The sequence below is a fragment of the Sinocyclocheilus anshuiensis genome, unplaced genomic scaffold, assembly GCF_001515605.1.
Source record: "Sinocyclocheilus anshuiensis isolate Anshui unplaced genomic scaffold, SAMN03320099.WGS_v1.1 scaffold836, whole genome shotgun sequence".
NCBI classification, from domain to species: Eukaryota; Metazoa; Chordata; class Actinopteri; order Cypriniformes; family Cyprinidae; genus Sinocyclocheilus; species Sinocyclocheilus anshuiensis.
Genome location: NW_015551122.1, coordinates 111,748 through 134,918, shown reverse-complemented (window position 1 = coordinate 134,918; position 23,171 = coordinate 111,748). Strand labels below are relative to the sequence as shown.

Sequence of the window (23,171 nt, the reverse complement as noted above, 5' to 3'; positions counted from 1 at the left end):
TGAATTCTACACAGAATGCTATATTTTATAGCAATATGGATGAGATTGTGGCTGGCATACCCGGTCAAATGCAGCTTTACGGAGATCAACGGCTCTAGCCCAAGCTGTGATATAAACTAACGCTATTGGCTCTTTTAAAAAGGGGCGGGGCTGCCTGATACGTCCCGCCCTGTCTTCCTGTTTCAGCTAAAATGACGTCACCTCAGAGTAACGCTGCGTGTTTCTAAGCATTTCAGGGGACCTTTAAGACTAGTGTAAATGCAGCCTAAGTAAGTCTAGACTTTTGTTGGTAGGAACCCTTGATCATGTTGAGCTTATTGTGGTCGATGAACAGAAGGGTAAACTCTCCCTCGAGTCAGCCGGACAGTTTACCAACAGTACTGTCAATGGCTAATTCAAGGTATGTTTCAAATATTTGTAGTGAGATAAATAAAATAACTGAAATATTGTGTAAAAAAGTGAAGTAACTTCAGCTTACAGGTGTATACTGCTTTAATTATACTGCCACCCATGCTCTCTATTGGTATCGGCATCAACCAAACTCATACGGGCCAAAACACTGCCATTTCCATCACAATATGTGGGCGGATACGGGGCACTGCCAGATTCACATTTTCCAAAACACTGCACACTGTACACAGTACAGAAGGCAGTATGACAGAGCATTTCCGTCAGTAAGCACACATGCCACCACTGCTGCACGTCACGGTCAAGCGAGCAATAAGCCAGAGAGAAGGATATCTTCTAGAAGTTTTTTGTTGTTAAGTGTCTGTTTTAAAAATGTCCTTAGTGAACTACCTCTTACAGATATCCTTGTTGTATCAAAGACTGTCACATTTAGGAGCCCAAACACTCAAAAATGTGCTATCCAGAGGAAGTGTGCAGTGTGGACTGATCTTGACTGGACTGAACACAAACTGGTCTGCTTTGCAATATCACTGAGCAAGTAAACAAATCTAGGTAATAATGGTTCATTTGGGTACTGGTGCAATGATCTCTGGTCTTCCTATTTTGTCACTTTCTGCTCTGAAAGCAATATTCTTTACTGATATATATAGCAGAGCATTTCATGTCAGAACGATTGCTGATAGTCAAGATCATATTCTAGATAGCAGCCTGCCACCTAGTGGAGTTGTGGGCTCTCTGCAACACTGTTTTAATGTGTTTTAATGCCGCTCACCCGATGATGAACTTCATCTTTCCTCTGCGGGCTGCATCTATCAGGATGGGCACTAACTGAGGGTCCCGGGGGCCAAAGATGCCATGAGGACGAATAGCGACAGTGAGGAAACCCTTCTCTTTACTGCAGGCCTCCAACACCAACTGAACAGACAGAAGCAGATTGAAAAAGAAAGAAAAAGATGATCGACATGGAGTACATTAGCACACTCAACTCATTAACTATTTAGTACATTTGGTTGATTTCAGAAGAGAGCTGACATTCAGGAGTAATGTTATAGGGAGATGAAATGCCATTGATATGATTCATACCCACCTTTTCCTGTTGAATTTTGGTCTCTGTATAATAATCAATTGGCTTTTTTGCATAAGGCAGATCCTCTCTCCCATTCTTGATGTCAGTTCCTTCAAACACCACACTAGCACTGCTGGTCAGTATTAGTTTCTGCAAAAGCATCACGAATGTCAACGACATAATTTAAAGGAATATTCTGGATTAAATAATGCTCTCGTTTACCAATTTAAATCCATTGTTGGACAGAGATGAAGCAGAAACCTCCTGCTGAATATTGTAGAAAATTGTAACGGTGTTGAATTTACCAAATGAATGTCTGAACACACCTTAGTATGATGGGGCGTATACTGCAAAACCATTAAAAAATATATATATAATAATAATAATGTTTGATGTATATAGCGAGTCATATATTTTACAACTGGGGTCTGTAAGATTTTTTCTAATTATTACTTTTTTTCCTCTCATGCTCACCACGGTTACTTTTATTTGATCAGTAAAACAGTAATATTGTGAAAATATTAGTACAATTTCATACAATTTATTACTCCAGTCTTTAGTATCACATGATCCTTTAGAAATCATTCTAATATGCTGATTTGCTCCTTAAGAAACACTTCTGATTATGATCAGTGATGGAAACAGTTGTGCTGCGTAATGTTTTGATAGATTTAATGCATCCTTAATGCATTATCACTGACTTTAAACGGTAGTGTACATTACATTTATTTTTACCATCAGCTGGCACACATGATAACTTGCACAATTGGTGGCTGACTAAATACTTTTTTGCCCCACTGTATAATACATACCTGTACTCCTGCCTCATGACAGGCCTGTATGACAGTCCGTGTCCCGTCAATATTAACCCTCTGAAACAGAGCGCGGTCATCGCTGGCTGGAGCAGGTGAAGCACAGTGAAACACTATAGACACGTCTTTCAAAGCCACCAGCAAGGCCTAAAAACAAGACATCAGGAGGACAGCGAGGAAGGGTGAAGACTGTGTCAGACTAATTCTGCCAGATCAAAACCCAACAATCCCCACCTGTCTGTCACACAAGTCCCCTCGGTGAAACGGCACTCCTGGAAGCTCATAGGCCTGTCTGATATCAAACACAGTCACTGTGTATCCTCGGTCCACTAGACGCTCCACGAGGTGCCTGCCCAAAAATCCAGATCCTCCGAGGACAGCACAACGCTTGCTGCTCTGCACAATATCACAATATCAAAACAAGCTGAATTCATTGTCATTTGTCCCCTGTCTGGCAGAAGAACATGTCAAATATCTACAAACATGTAGAGCTTTTAACACAGCTAGACATGGGGCAGAAAAATACAAACATCCACAAATGACAATAAAATAGATTATATATGAAAGTAAATGATGGTCATTGTGCATTGTGACCAGTGTGCAGGCATATACATGCACAGTATGGAAACAGTAAGTTCATATTAATATGTTATAATGATAACATCCTAAACATACAATACTGCGCATGTGCGCTATTCAAATCTGACAGAATCATAACAGGTAATAATAATGCAAAGGTGCTTCAGGTGTAAATACTCACTGGTCTCGTGCGAGTTGCCATGTGTGGATCTCTCAGCTCCCGACAGCAGTCTGCGGATTAATAAACAATATCCATGTTTAATTACACTTCTTAAAAACTATGTGACACGCGGGTTGGTTGACCTTTAAACCATTTACTGCACATTTTCTACGATTTTAGGTTTGGTTTTAACTCTGAAACCAAACTTACGTTCTAGTTACGCTCGAAGCACAATTAATACATACTTATTTTTTTCTGTAAACGTTCGGGTAAGCCGCACTCACCTGTGTGTCTCAAACTAGAGATACAGCTGTAATGATTACGAAGGAAGCACGAAGAGCCATATGGGCAGAGAGCGGAGAGACCTCTGATTGGTCCAGTCAACTATCAGGCATCAACCTGACAATGAGTCTAACCAATGAGAGAAGGGTCACGTCAATGAGCGCCACTGCGCCAGCCAATCAGTAAAAAGTCACCAAGATAGTCCCCTCCCCATGACACCACCAAATACGCCCCTACATGTGATTATATTATAGTTTATTATTTAGGATATTATTTAAAAGTTTAAGGTATACCATTATGAGATATACAAATAATAAAACACAAATGACAAAAGGTTCAGATCTCAGTCCCTACATCGCGAGACAACCAATTCTCATTTAAATATGTCAGTTTCATAGAAAATGATTGGCTGAATTCTAAAATCATGCCGCTCTTACTATTTCTGCTATGTGACTATAAAACAGAATAATGTGGTAGTATGGCATTGCGAAATCATGATCATCTGCTGTCTGTGTAACTATAATTATCATGACCAGTAACCAATGGGTAAGAGATGGGTGTGTGACAGACAGGTGGGGATTGTTGGGTTTTGATCCGGAGGATCTGGATTTTTGGGCAGGCACCTCGTGGAGCGTCTAGTGGACCGAGGATACACAGTGACTGTGTTTGATATCAGACAGGCCTATGAGCTTCCAGGAGTGCCGTTTCACCGAGGGGACTTGTGTGACAGACAGGTGGGGATTGTTGGGTTTTGATCTGGCAGAATTATAAAGCCCCACGTTATGGGATAAAATAGACGTGAATTGGATACTACTTTATCCTCACAGTTTGCTGTTTAAAGAAGCGTTCACATCGGGGAAAGATGCTTTTGTACGGAATTACGAATCTTACTATGGCGAATAGACTTGATTAATTAGGTTGTGCGGAAGCTGCTTCCGGGAGCGTGAGGTAATTATTATTCATGAGCCAAGGTTTCCGCCGACGTCTTCCTTTCAGCCAATCACGTCGGCCTACTGACCGAACGTCATGGAACTTAATTAATATTCATAAGCCAAGCCAAGCCGTATTAAGGTTTATATTATTCTCCGCTTGCTGGTCTTCTCCGGGTAAAGATGGTGAGTCACGACGAATGCAGCAATGTCGCGATCTATGCTTTTTTGTACATTTTTGTGATTAGTACAAATACTGTCACTCGATTTAAGCGACCGTTTAATTGTCATTCAATTTAAAATTCCTTCAGGTTTGTGTAACATATGTGTTATTGCTACTGGTCTTTCATAAATACAGAGGGAATAGTCAGCAGGGCATTTGAATGCAAGTGCTATTTAATAACTTATTCTCCATTTCTTTACCCTAACAATATTATTCCAGCTTGAATGATATATTACGTGCACTGTCTAATTTATGTTTACATTATGTCTTGTATTCATAATTTGAATTGTGATGTACACTGCACAGGTCTGGTCCTGTTTTAATAAAGGTTCTATTCTATTCTATTCAACACAACACAGGCCACTAGTCCCAAAAGACCCTCACTGGGTGCAGTAGCCCCTCGTAAAAAAGCCAGCCTAAAGCCTGAGCTGACAGAGGAGCAAAGGCAGGAGATCCGAGAGGCGTTTGAGCTCTTTGACACGGATGGCTCTGGTTATATTGAGGTGAAGGAGTTAAAGGTGAGTATAATGCCTTGAACACAGCTGCCATGAGCAGTGTACGGCCATATAGTAGATCTCTATACAGAGGGATCCAAACATCCAATAAAACCTTCCTGATGATTGTCTTTTAAACTTGGAACGTTTTAGGATTTAGAAAAATGTTGAAGGAAAATGTATGGCCTACTACTGGAATGAATGCAAACCTGAATCATTTTGACTCGTGCATTAGACCTTTGGAGTCCGCTGTATCTGTATATGTCAGGCTTTCTGCACATAATGAAGAATTGTGCTGCAGGTGGCCATGAGAGCGCTGGGGTTTGAGCCTAAAAAGGAGGAAATCAAGAAAATGACCGGAGAGGTTGATAAGGATGCTACGGGAAAGATCTCTTTCAGTGATTTTCTGACAGTGATGACTCAAAAAATGGTAAGAATTGTAAAAAAAAAAATTCTAGTTATTCCAGCCAGGTAGGACATTTTATTATTATTATTATTGTTGTTTGGAAATCTTAAGGTTGAAAAGGACTCCAAGGAAGAAATTCTTAAAGCTTTTCGGCTGTTTGACGATGACGAGACCGGAAAAATATCTTTCCGGAATCTAAAGAGAGTGGCCAAAGAGCTCGGGGAGAACCTCACAGACGAGGAGCTGCAGGTGCAAGAATAATCACACAAACCCAACCGTGATCCGTGTGATAGATGATGGATTTCTCTTTTAAACATCACATTCATTTTTCATGTGTGTCTTTAGGAAATGATTGATGAAGCAGACAGAGATGGTGATGGAGAAGTTAACCAGCAGGAATTTCTTCGTATCATGAAGAAAACAAGTTTGTACTGAATGTTATCAGAAGCACAGGAGTGTGAGAAATATTCTTTTCTATGTAAACATTTTCAAGTTTTTTTTTTTTTTTTATGATTTTGCCGTTTTATGCACAGTACGATTCCAAGACCTTGATGCCCGTCAAGCCCGGTGGTCATTTCAGATCGGTGTGGGTTTGCCAAATAGCAAAACATCAAGTGTTTACACTCTATATTCTTATCAGTAAAGGTGTAAACAGTAGCATGTAACACAGGTTGCAGTGAGTCATATATTGGTGTGTGGTATGCACTGAAATATTTTGTGAATCTGTCAACATGGTTAAATCTCACCTAGAAAGCATATGTTTTGAGGTCATATTTCTAAATAAATAAAACAATGCATTTTGCATTAAAACATTTTTAGTTTATTTTTATGACCTTTTAGATTGACACTTTCATGACGATTAATTTTCAAGAACCCCCAAATGTCTCGCAAAAAAAACCCACTGCCATTCATTTATGAAAACTTAAAAGATTGTATTAGTAAAAATAACTATTACAACAATGAGAATGTATTAAAAAAAAAACTCAAAAGTAAAACCCCTGAATGCTTTTCTTGAAATGGGAATTTGGAGGCAAATGTGTTTATATGTCCTGACAGTGTCGCAGTATGAAAAACTGAAATGGGCCTAAATATACATAATTTTCTTTCTCAGATTCACTCATATATACTTTACCTTTAAGTTTCTGCCTTATGGTATGTTATATTTAAAAATAGTATATCACTGACTAAATAATCGAGAGCCCTGTTGAATGAGGATATATAACTTATATAAGTTCACAATCTCTTCTGTTGACTTTAGCATCAGTGTGCTTTCAGGGGCGTTTGTACTTCATCTTCTTTGAAGGAGATTTCTGCAGTGTTAGTAAAGACATACTGTGATCTTGTGCTTGTATTTCTCCACTTTGTGTTTCCTTTATGCACCCTTCAAAATTAGTTTCAGATGTTTTGTATTGGAGTACATTTGTGATGCTTTATTTAAGTATTATTTAAAATGAAATAAATTGTATTAAGCAGCCGTTACTGAGATGATTGGTGTTTTATTGCCTGTCTTGGTTCCCCGAACAATGCAAGAATCCTCCTGCATCTCCCATGCAGGGTGAAATAAAACATTTTGACTTACAGTTGTAACTACAATATATGCTGGTCTTCACATTTGCTTGAGATACATCATTAGTGAGCGATTATAACAGAAATATTATGCCATTCCTTGTTCTTGTTGTTCATTCTGAGATGGTTCTCAAAGTCTCAACTGAATCCAAAAACTTGAGTGAACCAACTTCAGTTATGCTTATTTATTTTTTAGTTATCATCTTATTGTTAGTGTCATGCATGATTGCCATGAGTCCGAAATTAACTACTGTTCAAACGTTTGGGGGCAGTAAGATTATTTTAAAAGAAATTAATACTTTTATTCAGCAAAACTGATTCATTAAACTGATATAGGTTTATGTCTTCACAGTAAAGACTTCTGCACTGTTACAAATAAAAATTACGTTCTTCAATAAATGCTGTTCTTTTGAATTTGATTCATTTTAAAAAAATCCTGATTTTGTTTCCACAAATATATTAAGCAGCACAAACGTTTCCAACATTTATAACAATAAATGTTCTGCAGTGTATTTTGGATTCAGTAACATGCACAAAATAAAGGGAAAAATGAAGAATGTAATAACTCAATAGTTTATTCTTTAGAAAATACATATGAACAAATACACGAGATGATATAACTAACCAACGTGACACACGAACACAAATACAAAAAAAAAGGACACGCATATCCCTTTGATAACTTGATCTTAAGATTTAGCAACAAGGGAGTAAATAAACATGAATATGGCTCATATATCTCAAGACTTCTATGGCCATTAACCATAAATAAAACCATTTCACAGTATAAAAACAAATAGAAATAGTCTGATGCAGGCTGACATGCCCACAGAAGTCTATTTCATTCCCTGTAAGCTGACACTGCATATGAACAGAGCTCAAACTGATGCAGCAGTCGTGATGTTTGAGGTGTCTGATCTGAGATCAGCTCTGACTGAGACGTGTTTTGCTGGCGAAGTCGGCGCTGAGTTTGCGCATTACCTCAGCATGACTCTGGCCTTCCAGTTCCTGTCTCGCGGAGCTGTAGTTCTCCTTCACGAAGGTGGCGAAGGGCGCGGGCGCCCGTGGCTTTGAGGGAGTCAGCAAAACCAGCTGCCCAGTGCACAGAGCACACACAAACTTTGTGGTGTCCAGGGACTTAGAGTGGCGGCCGATCCTGTGAGGGATAGAAACACTGGCTATATTAGGGACAGAATTGGGATTTATTGTTCAAAAGTGCGGTCACATGACTGAAATATTGCAGGCAAAAAAGGTCCAGTCTACTGCCAATAGGGTCTTAGATTTTGTCAAGATTTTTCTGAAGAAAGATAAACATCTATAGTGACGAAAGCCAAAATATTAAATGTCACAGATGTATATTTACAGAGTAATCCACTATTTTAAAGAGGGGGGGTCAAAAATGGCAATTTTCACCTGAGATTCGGAGCCAAATTACAGTAGTGTAAAAATGACTTCAGAAAGATGGCATCATCATCATGTTATTTTCACACAGAGACTGTTAGGAAATCTGTTGACTTTAACCATCTTTGTTGCAGTATATGCCAGTTGTGAACATTGAAAAAATGGGAAGAAGCACTTTTATCTCCAAAGTTTGCAAGCCTATAACTCAGGAAGTATTAAAGATATCATAATGCTCTTTTAGATTTCGGGTCTTTACCATCTTTCCCTTTTGGCATCTTCATTTTTAGGCCCTATATGATTCAGATCCAGAGATACTGGGATCTAAATATGGCTCCAGGAGTAAATTGTTCAATTGTACACATTTTCAGTAGTCAAAAACCTAATGTGGGTCACTTTGCATTCAGCTGATACTTTGTTTCTTTTAAAAAAGGAAGGTCTAAAGAACAAATGATGTTGAAAGTAGAAATGTATCTTGTTTTCCTCTATCAAAAATGTGACCCACTGCAGCAAGCAGGACAGTCCTGCACTCACGTGTTCTTGCAGCGGTTACACTGATACTGGTACTTGAAGTTGATGTCGTAACTGTGGCAGCGGGAAACCATCGGTAGCTCAGGATGAGCCAGCATCGCTTTACGAGCATAAAGCCTCCAGAACGGCCCGTGCCCGTCATGAACATTGTTTATTAGCCATGTGGCAGCATGACACATTTCATGGACTAATGTATCTCGTAACCGATCTGTAATTGGAAACACATTGCGTTTATCGCCAAGTGTCGAGAGCGGTTGAGAATTTTAAATCCGTAATGACAAGTACCTGCAGAGTCGCAAACTTTGACAGACAGCCCGATGCGGGCATATCGTTCCCCAGATTGTTTTCCTCTATCAAAAATGTGACCCACTGCAGCAAGCAGGACAGTCCTGCACTCACGTGTTCTTGCAGCGGTTACACTGATACTGGTACTTGAAGTTGATGTCGTAACTGTGGCAGCGGGAAACCATCGGTAGCTCAGGATGAGCCAGCATCGCTTTACGAGCATAAAGCCTCCAGAACGGCCCGTGCCCGTCATGAACATTGTTTATTAGCCATGTGGCAGCATGACACATTTCATGGACTAATGTATCTCGTAACCGATCTGTAATTGGAAACACATTGCGTTTATCGCCAAGTGTCGAGAGCGGTTAAGAATTTTAAATCCGTAATGACAAGTACCTGCAGAGTCGCAAACTTTGACAGACAGCTCGATGCGGGCATATCGTTCCCCAGAGCCGCGCTCCTGGCCTGAGATGCAATATCCTGCTGTCTTGCACATCTTCTTGTTCCATGAGACAGACATGTCAGCGGGAAGCTGAGGGGTTGGAATTGATATTGAAACGAATGATTTAAAGTGGAAGTGAAATGTGTTTTTGGCACTGATAATGCCCAAATGTATTCGAAAACCAGCTTTACCTAAAATCAGATTTAAACAAAGTTGATGACATATATTTGTGTAATTTCTATCTAGCCAGAAAGCCACCATGTTGGAGGAACATAGCTTTCTATGTAATTGGGTTGGTTGGCTTTGTGGAAAACTATGGAAGCCCGTTTCCTCCACTGAATAGAAAATAATAACGGTAATTGCGACATTCTATCTTTTGCAATTGTGAATTTACATCTCGCAATTCTGACTTTCTTCTCTGAAATTGTGCGATATAAACTCATAACTCAGTTTTTTTTCTCTTGCAATGCAAGTTTTAAAGTTGAGAATTGTGAGACAGAAACTCACTCAGTTTATATCTCACAAATGCGAAGACTTTTCTCTTACAATTGCGAGTTTATATCTCACAATTCTGACTTCTTTTCATAGAAACTGTAAGATATAAACTACAAGTTATATAAAGTACAATTCTGAAGACGACTGACTTTTTTTCCTCATACAAACTGCACATTTGTATCTCGCAATTCTGTAACTCACAACTGCTTGATATATAGTCGGAATTGGGAGATATAAACCGCAATTCTGAGGGGAAAAAAAGTCAGAACTGCGAGATAAAAAGTTGCTTTTACCTTTTTTTATTCAGTGTCAGAAACGGACTTCCATAGACAACAGCCGGAACAACTTCAGCCAGTCTGTTGGTGTCGGAGACTAATTTGTTTGACTCAGAGGTCTCTTCAATATAATCTTCCTCCAATCATTAATTCAAAACCTGTCCGCCGACATGCAGACCTCTACCTTCTTTAATGGAAGTCTACAGATTTTTTCTCATCTGCTAAACAAATATCATACATTAAACAAATCCCAACCTTAAATACTGGCAATAGTAATAGCGATCGTTGCCTGAGCGAACACCACTAATGATTACTACAAATGGAACTGGAGGTTTTCACATGTACCTCACTGCCAAACACGCTGGTGTTGTAGAGCTGGAAGAGTTTGTTTGTGAGCTCCTCTTTGTTGAGTCTGAAGCTGCGGCAGTACGACGATCCGGGAACAGACAGAGACTGCAGGAAGCAGCCGGGAGTTTTACACACCACCACTCTGACAAAATCAACAACAGGACAATGTCACAATCCACTGCCGAGAGGATGCATAGGGTCTCCAGAGAGGCAGCTGTGGGGAGATTCGGAGGTACCTGCTGCTGGGTGGAGCTCTGGGCTCAGTGTGGCTCACTGGTCTGCTGCGGGGCGTCTGCTGCACTGGGGTGTGGGTTGTGGACGATCCTTTAACCGGTACTTGGTTAGCAGCTTTCTTACCCACGGCAGATGGTGTCGACAAACAGGGAGGTCGTGGTTTGGATTCTACATGGAGAGCGAACGGAAATGGAAAACAAGAGGTTCTTCTTTCTGTAGCTCAGATTTGGGCACAATATTTTAGAAGATATTTTCACCGGCCTTAAAAAGCAAAAAAAAAAAAAAACATCACAATAATAAAAATATACAGGCATTAAAATCTTAAACAACAAAAGAAAAAAAAAATGCATATAATTAGGCTTTTCCATTTGCAATTATATATGATGATTTGTTTAGAATTTTATAACTGATGAGTTTGTTTGTTAATTAATTTTTTAATGCAATGTTAGCAGCTGGCCTATTTAAGTGGCAAACACGGGGTCAGCATCATAATTAGGGTTGCAAACAGGTGGAAAATTTCCAGTAAATTTCGGAAATATTCCGGAAAGTTTCCCAAATTTCTGGAATCTTCACAGGTATTTTTTGGAATATTCCAGGGATTTTTGGAAAGTTTCCGGAAATGTTCCACCCCTTTGCAACCCTAATCATAATCCATAAAATGTTTAACTATTATATAAAACATTTTAACTTGACATAAGACAACAACAAAAAAATCTCAAATACATTCAGGTGATACATTACAAAATATTCCACTTAAACACGTTTCTGAATAAAAGCGTTTTCTGGCATTATTATAAAAATTACAGTCCAACAGGATGTGTTTAATAGTCAAAGGAACTTCTGATACTTCTGAGATTATCACAACTTGACAACCTCATAAACATGTTACCAAAACAATTGCATCTTTCTTTGTTTCTTTGTCTTTACTTTATTTGTCCCTTTAAGGATTTAAGTTTCATTCTAATTGACTACATCATTTCTTTCCGAGTCAAAAACTCTAGTTTGGTTATGTTACCCCATTTCCTGTCAGTTACATGAGAAGTTGACAGCTGTATCATTAGTGATTAAAAGCAAAGTACATACACGTGTCAGTGACGATACACACAACAACTCGTAAACTGGGTTTCTGTTCATAAAGCACAAACCAACCAAACTTGCTCTAAAAATTTGCTTGTGAACCCTGAATATTTCAGGTAGTCGATTTTGCCACATCTACAAGACTGAAACCATGTGAGCTGTACCTGGAGGTGGCTTTGGGCTTGCATGTGTGCTGCCTCCTAGATTCTGATTTTGCCTGACTCGGTCCAATAAGGACTGGAACTCCTCCTCAGAGCTGCATGTGTCCTCTGGACCGGCGTGCGTCGTCACTGTGATTGCTGGGGGGAGAACACAAGGCTTTGCGGTCTCCTCTCTGCCTTTACTTGCGGCGTGATGTTCCTCAGAAGGTGGGCGGCTGAGTCTGGTCCTCTGGGAGCTCTTGATAACAGCGTCACCGTCACTGTCACTGTCGCTCAGGAAGACAGGAGGCCCACAGAGAGATGGAGGCCGTTTCTCGGTCTTCTGAACTGATTTAGGAGTTCTAGCAGTCTTGGCTTTCCCTGTGCAGAAACAACATCACTTGCTAGATACACCATTTCCATCAAAAAAGGACCCATGACTTGATCTATCAGTGCAATTAAGTGCAGTTAACGCGTTTTATAGTCGGCATGAAAAGGAAGTTATTTATAATAATGATGTGCACAGATGAATCATTTCTGATAAATAATGCAATAATCAATTAAAAGAAAAAAAAGTCAATTGTGTATTTTATTGCATAGTGAAACGCTCAAAGACAATCATACCTTTACTACCGGAAGGCTTCCTCTCAATGACAAAATCATCATCAGATGACATGCTGTCCACTATGAAGCGTTTCAAACTGAGGGGTGAAATATAAAAACTGATGAGCGACAGTAGTGACGATACACTGAAGAACATGTTTAAGGCAAATTATGCTACACTGACCTGTCATCACTGCTACTCACAGACTGCGGATGGACTTTAGCCTTCGGGGTTTTCACTCGATTTAAAACTGGGAAAGATACAAATGTAAAGACGGTGGCATCTCTCAAAATCAGCCATCTGATTTAAATGCAGTTGTTAAAGAACTTACACGTTTCAAATTCATCGTCACTATCTGAAGACAGAACTGGAATTGGTTCTCTAGGGTGGGGGAAAAAAAAAAAGTTATTTAGTTTTCTCGTTTCAGGATTATACATTCACTATTTTATGTCATACACTGCCGTTCAAAAGTTTGGGATCAGTAAGATGTGTTTTAAAGAAGTCTCTTCTGCTCATCAAGGCTGCATTTATTTGATCAGAAATACAGAAAAAACTGTAATATTGTGAAATAGTATTGCAATTTAAAATAATGGTTTTCTATTTTAATATACTTTAAAATATAATTTATTCCTGGGATGCAGAGTTGAATTTTCATCAGCATCATTACTCCAGTCTTCAGTGTCACATGATCTTCAGAAATCATTCTTAAATGCTGATTTATTATCAATATTGGAAACAGTTTTGCTGCTTAATATTTTTTTGGAACCTGTGATACTTTTTTCAGGATAATTCTAATAATAAATCAGCATATTAGAATGATTTCTGAAGATCATGTGACACTTTATACTGGAGTAATGATGATGAAAATACAGCTTTGATCCCAGGAATACATTACATTTTAAAGTATATTAAAATAGAAAAACATTATTTTAAATTGCAATAATATTTCACAATATTACAGTTTTTTCTGTATTTTTGGTCAAATAAATGCAGCCTTGATGAGCAGAAGAGACTTCTTTAAAACACATCTTACTGATCCCAAACTTCTGAACGGCAGTGTATATCAGTCCTATCGCTTTATATAACAAAATTAAGGACACAGAGCTTAACTAAAACTGTAAATTACTTCGGCCAGAAAATATGATCCTTGAGATTTAAAGCAGCTGATGAACATGTGTAAGGCATCATAACTATAAATTAAACATATTCCTAGTTTATAAAATTCTCACCTCGGTTTCTGGGCAGTTAATGCAGACTGTTTAAATGTAGATTTTGGGGTCGCCTTTGCAGCGAGAACTAGTGAAAGAAAATCAAACAAACACAAAATGCATTAATAATGTAAGAATACAAGCAAGCACAAAGTATTCCTCAACCCAAACTTACACTTATCAAGTTCCTCCTCATCCGACGTCAACAGCAGATGCTTTTCTTGAGACTGATTCTCTTTCCCCGAGCCGTCAGCGTCAGACAGCAGCCGTCTGTGTGCTGGATCTGTGCTAGAGTCACAACTGTTCTTCTTCAAGCTCTTCCTCAACTGAAATAACACAAGAGACATTTGAGGGACAGGCTCTAGTGAGACATCTCGGGATAGGTTTCATGCAAATGATGTACGTTCATTTTAAGGACTGCACCTTCTCTTCAGCTCTATCAAGACCACCATCTCTGTCCCAGCCCAGCTTTTCGGAGACTCTCTGAAACAGCGATACAGTCCCGGGATCCATCGCCACATGAAATCTAAATACACTTGCAAATGAAAACGATGCCGAATTGAAATGCTTCAACTGAACTTGGATTGTATTGCACTGAATACGTGTTATACATGGGACTTTTTCATCTGTTAACATTCAATTAGATTAAAATTCTAAATTGATAAAACATTCAATATATGATGAGTACAATAAAAGTACAAACATACAAAAAGTACACATCTGTACCGTTGAATTTAATTGGCTTTAACTGCACGACTGTAAGTAATACAATGCTGCCAAAGCTAAACACATATGCAAAAATAGGTAATACATAATTAATATAGGATTAAGCTAAAAAAACAAACAAATGACAACATTTGTGAACGTTTAATATTATCTACATACTCCAATCCTGTCCTGCAGAGTTTAGCTCCAACATGCAACAACACACTGGCCTGCACGTTTATAATAATCCTGAAGACTCATTACTCTTTACTAGTAACTCCTTTCTAAAGTAATATTATTACTTTCTGGCAACAGTAATTAGTTACACTACTAGTTACATTACTTTTCCTTCACGCCCCACAGAAGTTGCAATTGTGTATCTTCTCATAAAATTCTTTTAGAATGTTACTAACAATATATTTCTGCCTCATCATTTGACCAAAATCCACATTGGATCGCAGTCAGAAGTTTGTACAAACACTCAATGGTGATTGATAGTGACTTTTAAGTAAAAGTGCTGTATTAACTGTCATGTGGAGCTTGAAGCTAAATGTAGCCATATATGATTATATTGGTAACATGAAGCATATACATTAAGTATTTTATCAGCAGAAATCCTGTAAGTTCATACGATTTTTAATTATAGGAATATAATTTATATCAGGATCAGAGGGATGTGGGTGGGCAAGAGTAAAGTAATGCCACAACTTACACATCTGTGCTAATATCACCCTTTTCTACTGACAAAATCAGTGTAATGGCAATATTTCCATCCCCTGAATGTAAGCTTTTCCATATGCCAAGCTTTCCTGATGCACTGCTGACTTCATGTGCCTGTGCCAGTCGTCAAAATTATGAAAATACATCTAGGAATTATTGGATTTCAAATCAGTAGGGGTCGATGCATCAAAAGTAACCAGCTGTTATGGATGGTAGCTGTAATGTTATTACTGAAATCTTCATAGTAATTAGTTACACTACTAGCTAAAAGTAATATTATTACTGTAACTACTTGCTATTAACTAGTTACTGCCCAACACTGGTGTTTTATACGGATTGGAGCGAAACTCTTCAGTAGTACAGGACTGGACAGCCATGTAACGTTACTACGTTACATCTAGACGTTACACGGTACTTCTTCAAGATAGCGTTACACCTGCCGATTTAAATAGGTACTGACTGAATGTCCATCACTCACGATGATAAAACCCATGTCTATCATCAAAACGTGAATACAGACCCGTTTATCACTTAAGGAATAATTGACTCCGGGCGTTGAATTATTAGAAATATAGTGCACACCCGAGGTGGTGATGCGGGAGGAAAAAAAAATATTTCAATGCTTTTGCATTCTTTTGTGAAAGAAATGATATGTGATGAGGAACATTTATATTTAAGTGCTTTTGCGAGTTAATGCAACGTTACAATCCACTTGTTAAGTTGTGACAAGTAATACTGTTTCCAGGTCCAAGCCTCTCTCTACTCGTTTCAATTGAGAATACTATCTAATACGTAAGGAATAATTGACGACGGGCCGTTGAATGATTAGAAAAATAATGCACACCCTTCGCGTCGTGGCCGTTACACCTCGGGTGTGCATTATTTTTCTAATAATTCAACGTACCGTCGTCAATTATTCCGCTTATACTACGGTTACCACACCTCAAGACATCGATCAGATGATATATTTAAAGGGATTCGTCCGGTTTTTGTACTTAAATCGCTATTGTGAGCAGGATTATTCTTCCGCATCTCATCCAACGCGTCTTTTTCTAGTTCCAAAACCTCATTTTAAAGCTGGCAATGGAGGCTTGAGCCGTTGATGGCATTCTAATGCAGTTATTAATGCAGTTATTAGAAAGAGAGCGAGAGAGACAGAGACACACAGAGAAAGAGAGAGCTTGTGTGAATTAGGCTAGCTCTGTGCGTCCCTCAACAGTGTTCAGCGTCTCTAAACAGCGCTGTTATTCCCTCGCTAGTGAGAAATGTCATGTGTAGCCTCTAAACTGCTAAACTATATCTGAAGGCTAACTGATGAAGTCGTCAGGGCACGTGTGATTGCAGTAATTCCTGTGTGCTGTAGTAGAGGCACTGTACGCTAGTCTCTGTTATTAGTTAACTATGCGAAGTGATATGGGACTGTGATGCGGTCAAGAGAGCTGCCTGGAACTACGTTCGCCGTGCGTTTCTCTGAAAATAGCTGCACGCCTCAGAACGCTCCTCAGCCAATCAGATTCAAGCATTCCACGGCCCCGTGGTATAACAATAAAATAAATATCCAACCCAAACTGGATATATTTATCGGCGTTTTTCCTGTTTGCAATATCGAGCGATAAATCGACAAATAAACAAGCGACCACGTGACAAACGCACACACTAAATGACAAACGGACATTTAGCTTTAGCCAAAATGTTTGGTTCATTCGACATACCTCGTAAAATTGAATGTGATATATCGCGCTTTAAACCACCAGCTCGAGCTGACTGTGTAACAGCGTTCAAATTTCCCCAACCGGAACTTGTCAGCTGAGAGAGAAAAACAACTTCCGGTTCCTGAAGTATTTGTCGTGCTGCGGGCGAATGGACCTACGGTACAATAATAAATGCCCCACGGTTTTCTCCCAGATTTATTGTTGTTGCATTGTGACAGTAGCACAGCAAGTTTCAGAAGAATGACTGAAATTGAGCTGTTTAAATGTGTATGATTGCTTGTTCAAATTAATATTTACAAATACATTCTTGTATTATTATTCTGTATTGTCCAAAGTGGTCTGTATATGATGAAAATAGCTTAGGATAATGGTTAAGACCACACAAGAGCTTGGAGTTGATGTTACATGCTCATGGAAGGTTGCTCTGTTGACCAAACTGGAAATAATTGTGATACACAACCTGTTCTTATACAGTCCGTAAACAATAACCCACATGCCTTCATTGCCTAAAGGTCCAGCTGTGTTTCTGTTGCAAGCATTACAATTCCCTCTGACCTGGTAATGTCACCCTTCTCAAGTGACACAAAACCAAGGCTAAAGAGTGAATTTAAACTAGGTTTGTGCAAGAAGTAGTTTTGATAGTAGTTTAGTACGTGCATTTTGTGCTGTAATGACTTTTCCCCTTTCTGACCTTGCACTGGCTCCCTATTGATCATCAAATACATTTTAAAATCTTACTAATTACTTATAAAGCCCTGAATGGTTTAGCTCCTCAGTACTTGAGAGAGCTCATAGCGCATTATAGTCCTTCAAATTGACTGGTGAGTGAAAAAGTTCATTCCAATCCCTGGTTGAGACAATATTCAGATGATTAGCTATCTGGCTTTTCTGTGTTCCTAAATCAATCTCGGGTGTATTCATACGTTTATTTCTAATGCAGTGCTAATCGATATTCACTGTATGTACTAATGCTAAAATCATACATTTTCTGGCTCATACTGTGATAAGAAGTTACATCGGATTACAGAAGATTATTTCAAACACTTGACTGACATTAAAATTAGTATGGAGCAAAAACATGATTTTAATCTCATAAATTGTCAGGTTTTGATGCTGTGCTAAGTAGCCCTCATGCAACTAGTAGGAGCAATTATGCTTTATGACTAATTTTGAAACGTGATCATTGGAATTTTTATTTTTAAAAACATTAGGTCATACCAACTAAGTTTATGTGAAGGTTGATCAAGTAGAAATTGCATTTTAAGGTAACATTTGCAGCTATTAACACTTGGACTTGTATTATTTCTGGTGGCCAGCGCCTCAGCATTGACTGCTGTGCATAAACACTGCAAATGTGCTCACATACAAACTGTATTTACAGAAAATGGCATTTCATTATAATGTAAAGGTATAGTTTACTTAACCTCTAGACCTGTTAAGAGAAGTCACCATTAATTGGCTCAATAAGTGACATGAAGCCCAGTAAAGAGTCAGGTTATGAAATGTAAACTTACTGACAGATTCCCTGAATTGGGACTGAAAACCAATCCAGTACAGTTTGTCTTTAACAATAAACATGTCCTGTACAAAAACCTTTGCTCTTAGCATAACTGCCACACTCAAATACATGTTGGATGCTGAGGTTTCATGCCAGAAATGTCAGACTCGGCTTCAATCGAGAGGAAAACTAGATCCTGCTGTGCTGAACCTCTCTCTGTCACAGTGTTGGTCCTAATATTCATTTGTGCTCAGAAGATTAAAGTCTTATGGGTTTGGAATTTTTGAATGAACTAACCATTTAACATGTCAGTGTGGTTATATTATGTTCACTTTTTCACCTACACTTACTGAAAAGTTATTGGAATTTTAGTTTAGAGGTCAGAATTCACAAATATTAACTTAATCTTTGAGGGGTTTATACTAGATGTTAGATATATCAACATCTAAACCACTGCTAAAGAAAAAAATATTTAGGTAATTGCACCTTTGGCTTGAAAGTCTTCATATGGTTCCATCCAAATTTAACTTGTGCACAAAATACCACTAAGAAAAGTAGAAGAAGCCACTGAATATAATCATTTTCCTTTATATAATAAATGACTTGCACCTCAGAGCGAGCAGACGAAACACAGTAAATGCAGTCATTGCTTTCGGAGGTGGATGCTGCTGTTTGGAAACGCAGTCGTGCAAGACAGTTCTGGGAGGCAATTATGCAGAAATACTTTGATGACAGACTTTGACTCAGGCATCGCAGAATGACCAAAACATTTCAGATGCTGTGCAACGAGATCATGCCATCCCATCATGCTAAGTCACATGACTTTTTAGATGCACATGGAGGAATTTATTCGGCAAATGCATTTCCAGCTCCCATTATTCGCATGAACTCTTTTTCACTAAAGTTAAAAACCACCTCAAGCAAGCGTAAACTTTTTTTTTTTGCGAATTAAGGGATTTTTTAAAATTTGACATTTCCATCACTCGTTTCTGATGCAATACTTCAAAATGCACATAAAAACAGGGTGATGGAAACAGCTAGTCACTTAGATAACCTAATCTGTGACAACCCTGAGTGATCTTTAGTCCCAGTCTCCCCCTATTAAATATAATATATATATATATATATATATATATAAAGTCTAGAAATAAAATATTACACTCGGTCTACACTGAAATGAATGTGATGTGAATAGAGCCCATTATGATCAGTGATACTGTGAACACTGGATGACAGATGCACTATTTTCAATATTAGAACAAATGGATTCTTCATCATTTCTTTATTTACAATGGGTGCACATCACAGTACTGTCAGCAACAAGACACCCTGCACACCGTATCAGCAATATAGATCACAATAACCAGTATGTGCTAGCTCCTAAAAGGAATGGAATAAATTAAAAAGAAAAAAGAACTGCAGCGAAGTATGTGCAACTCTCTTTAAGGTTTGCCACATCTCTTTATTTCAGTTTATGTAAAGAGCCTTACAGAATTGACACTGACAATGCATAAACAAAATGAGTTAATAGGAAGACAGTGTACAAAACCAAAACCGCTTAGAACATACTTACCTAGACCTTTCCTGGTAAAAAACAAACAAAAAAAAAATAAAAAATCAGGAGGCAATTTGCAAGCCTTCTGTCATTGTGTCTTAAGACACTCCTCTATTCAGCATGTTCACATAGCATGTTTTGAAAAAGAGAGGAAATTTTCTCTATTGATAGCATATGGAAATGTCGGTATTCATTTGGGAAAAAGATTGGTGATCCGAGGTATGTATCCGTCACCCAGATTGAAGTCATGATAAAGCTAAAATAGGTCAAAAAGCACATAACCTAATTAAAAAAAAACCTATCTGTGATGATTACTTTACGTTTATATATTTTCTGAATTATTTTAAGACTGCCCCTTCTCATTTTAGACCTCACTTTTTTCATAAAGTCCACTTCAATTACAGAAAAGTCCCTTAAGAAGCAGAGAAACAAACAATGAAAGTGGAGCCAACCAACATCAATTTAGTCAGACGATGGAAAAGGGGGAGGAGTTTCAGTGGAGCAGCTTTGTGCATCCTACTGTCCATTCTGGCTCATGGAAACAAAAGCTGGTGGGGATCATAGTCACAGTGCTCACCCATAGAGTCTCTGTGACCGTCACATACTGGAGGACATGAGGAGTCGGGGGACATGCAGGGACAAGCTTAGCTTATCCGCTCTCGCTGCTCTCCAGAGACTGCATTTTGACCATGTGGTCAGGTTTGCCTCCAGCGGCGTAACGCTCCCACATCTGCAGGTAGAGTCTCTCCAGGTCCATGGTGTACTGTTTGGTGTTGAAGAGCGGGCTGCAGATGCGCTGCTTCCACACGCGGGAGCGGACCTTCTTCAGGCTGAGCGGAACGAAGGAAGAACGTGTTTCAAGGATCTTAAACATGTCTTGATTTGAAAGTGGAAATTGACAAGAACAACTTACAATTCCATATCAGTGCCAAGCTTCACAGCCACATCTTCATACTCCTGACGGCTTTGGGCGATGAGCTCAGGACAGCCAAGACAGGTGAGCTGAGAGGCAGCGACACGTGAAGCCAGTGTCTCTCCTGCAGAAAACATCAGGATGTCAGGGTGTTTACTAATTAATTTTTTTGGCAAGTAAAATTATGACCATGGATGAAAAATGGTAAGCCATTCCTTACAAATATTGTTTTAAAGGAGCACTCCACTATTTTTGAAAATAGGCTCATTTTCCGACTCCCCTAGAGTTAAACAGTTGAGTTTTACCGTTTTCGAATCCATTCAGCCGATCTCCGGGTCTGGACTTTTAGCTGTAGCTTAGCATAGATCATTGAATCTGATTAGACCGTTAGCATCTCGCTCAAAAATTACCAAAGAGTTTCGATTATTTTTCCTATTTAAAACTTGACTCTTCTGTAGTTACATCGTATACTAAGACCGACGGAAGCCGGTGGACAGCAAAGTTCCTTGATTATTACGCTGGAATGAGAGTATAGTTGCTAGCCATATCGGCCTAGAAAATCACAACTTTTCATATAGTAACCATGGGGGTACCAGCCCACAGCACATCCATGCCTGTGGTGTGTCCGTTACAGAGCGGCGTGTCCAGGCACACATCAGCCAGCTGTCCACGTCGCACATGCTCCTCTTTGGGAGCCACAGGGGAGAAGATGATGCGAGAAGCAGGCAGGCCCATGTTCTGAGCGTACTGTTGGATATTGGGCTCACCCACGGCTGGGAAGCGCAGCAGCCAAATCACACTGTTGGGCACACGCTTCAGGATCTACAGAACCGAGAGCTCAGTGAGTGGAGCTGCCAGACAAGCAGTTACTTTCAATGTATTGATTCAAATATTGATGACTTTTACTTCAACAATTTGACTCATTACAGAACTCCGTTTTGTTTAGGTAACTACACCTTATTTTATGCGTAAATAAAAAAATAAAATATTCAACATTTCCTTGTGTTAATTTTGTGAGCCAGCCTGAATGGTTCTAAGAATGGTAAGTAACGGTTAGTTATATTTCCATTTGAGGTTCAGCACGGCATGTAGTGAGAACGGTTTGGCCCGATGGTGATTCAAAAACGGCTTTTCAATCTACTTTGCAAAAACAGCTGTTTGGTTGAAAAAAATCATTCAGAATTATTTACAAAAAAAAATAAAAAATCGGAATGACAATATCGATTTATCTATATAAAATAGAATTAGCTGAAACAAATGATAAAAAAACAATTTTAAAAGAAAGAGGAATGTTGGTAACCAAACAGTTACTGGTCCCCACTGACTTCCACAGTATATATTTTTTCTCCATAATATAGACGTCAATGGGGACCAATGCAACTGTTTGGTTACCAGAAATATTCTTCAAAATATCTTTGTGTTAGCCAGAAGAAAGAAATTCATACAGGTTTAGAACAACATGAGGATGAATAAATTATAACAATTTTTATGTTTGGATGAACTATCCCTCTAAAGCACGAGTTTGCCCAGCTTTGTACTAAGCTTGCCGCAATAGACGGTGCTGACAGTGATACCGTTGTTAAGCCGCAACACCGGTTACGTCACTTGCCCACCACGGCACCGACCCCCACCGTCGTTTTGATTTTTTTATAGTAATAAAAATCATTTAGTTCAGTGAAAGAACAGACACTACAATTAAAAACTGAACGCGGCTGCTCAATGCAGCGTGCCGAACGACAGTCGCATCACAGATCAGATTTAATTTCTCCAGTGAGAGTGAGTCGAGCTGACTGACAAGAAGAGTGAGGTGAGGTGAGACAAGACGATCGCGGATTATTTAGTTTCGAAACTAAATGCAAAAGTGCCTGTTTGGCAATATTTTGGATTTTGAAAAGCCTGTTGACTTTTGCCGTTTATCTAAGGTGATTTTGGAAGTTTTTTTAAACATTCTTTTCTTATTTAATTGGTTCCACATTGTTAGCTGATTTTTACTTTATTTAAACTTTGTGTAATTTATTTATTTTATTTGACATTCGTTTTGCTAATAAACATTCTACGTTTCTTATTTATTTGGTTATATATTATACATGTTTACTTATTTCCAGT

The 23,171-nt window shown here is 38.7% G+C and overlaps 5 protein-coding genes across 8 annotated transcripts in view; 1 reads left to right on the top strand and 4 right to left on the bottom strand.

The window, feature by feature from the left end:
• The window catches only part of nsdhl (NAD(P) dependent 3-beta-hydroxysteroid dehydrogenase NSDHL), a 9,568-nt gene extending 6,165 nt beyond the window's left edge, over positions 1–3,403 (bottom strand). For 2 of the 3 annotated variants that reach the window (XM_016453252.1, XM_016453255.1), the window contains exons 1-6: positions 3,310–3,403; positions 3,047–3,096; positions 2,521–2,682; positions 2,287–2,433; positions 1,496–1,624; positions 1,181–1,323 (exon numbers count right to left, since the gene is read on the bottom strand). In XM_016453252.1, the coding sequence (XP_016308738.1) occupies positions 1,181–1,323; positions 1,496–1,624; positions 2,287–2,433; positions 2,521–2,682; positions 3,047–3,067 (602 nt within the window). In that variant the 5' untranslated portion in view covers positions 3,068–3,096; positions 3,310–3,403. Of the gene's footprint in view, positions 1–1,180; positions 1,324–1,495; positions 1,625–2,286; positions 2,434–2,520; positions 2,683–3,046; positions 3,097–3,235; positions 3,260–3,309 lie in introns of those variants that run through there. The other variant, XM_016453253.1, reaches the window with a different exon arrangement.
• A 720-nt stretch (positions 3,404–4,123) lies between these two features.
• cetn2 (centrin, EF-hand protein, 2) lies at positions 4,124–6,165 on the top strand. The gene is made up of 5 exons (XM_016453282.1): positions 4,124–4,422; positions 4,819–4,977; positions 5,255–5,383; positions 5,471–5,608; positions 5,705–6,165. Exons 1-5 carry the CDS (start codon positions 4,420–4,422, stop codon positions 5,792–5,794), a joined length of 519 nt encoding a protein of 172 aa, XP_016308768.1. The 5' UTR covers positions 4,124–4,419; the 3' UTR covers positions 5,795–6,165.
• Positions 6,166–7,558: 1,393 nt separating this feature from the next.
• Positions 7,559–17,209, bottom strand: LOC107663098 (acidic repeat-containing protein-like). Of its 2 annotated transcripts, none has more exons than XM_016453250.1 (13): positions 17,100–17,209; positions 14,386–14,497; positions 14,138–14,288; positions 13,984–14,050; positions 13,086–13,135; positions 12,938–13,004; positions 12,775–12,851; positions 12,175–12,531; positions 10,936–11,101; positions 10,697–10,841; positions 9,536–9,671; positions 9,254–9,458; positions 7,559–8,081 (listed from the first exon to the last, which is right to left on the bottom strand). In XM_016453250.1, the coding sequence occupies exons 2-13, from the start codon at positions 14,473–14,475 to the stop codon at positions 7,850–7,852; spliced, it is 1,743 nt and encodes a 580-aa protein (XP_016308736.1). In that variant the 5' UTR covers positions 14,476–14,497; positions 17,100–17,209; the 3' UTR covers positions 7,559–7,849. The 2 variants fall into 2 exon arrangements, with proteins under 2 accessions (XP_016308736.1, XP_016308735.1); XM_016453249.1 differs by having other exon boundaries at positions 14,386–14,488.
• Positions 17,210–20,038: 2,829 nt separating this feature from the next.
• Positions 20,039–21,225, bottom strand: LOC107663100 (UDP-N-acetylglucosamine--peptide N-acetylglucosaminyltransferase 110 kDa subunit-like). The gene is made up of 2 exons (XM_016453251.1): positions 21,066–21,225; positions 20,039–20,982 (listed from the first exon to the last, which is right to left on the bottom strand). Exons 1-2 carry the CDS (start codon positions 21,200–21,202, stop codon positions 20,802–20,804), a joined length of 318 nt encoding a protein of 105 aa, XP_016308737.1. The 5' UTR covers positions 21,203–21,225; the 3' UTR covers positions 20,039–20,801.
• Positions 21,226–21,635: 410 nt separating this feature from the next.
• ogt.1 (O-linked N-acetylglucosamine (GlcNAc) transferase, tandem duplicate 1) overlaps positions 21,636–23,171 on the bottom strand; it is a 15,505-nt gene continuing 13,969 nt past the window's right edge. The window contains exon 21 of the mRNA XM_016453232.1: positions 21,636–21,887. Coding sequence (XP_016308718.1) covers positions 21,636–21,887 — 252 coding nt within the window. The remainder of the gene's footprint in view (positions 21,888–23,171) is intronic.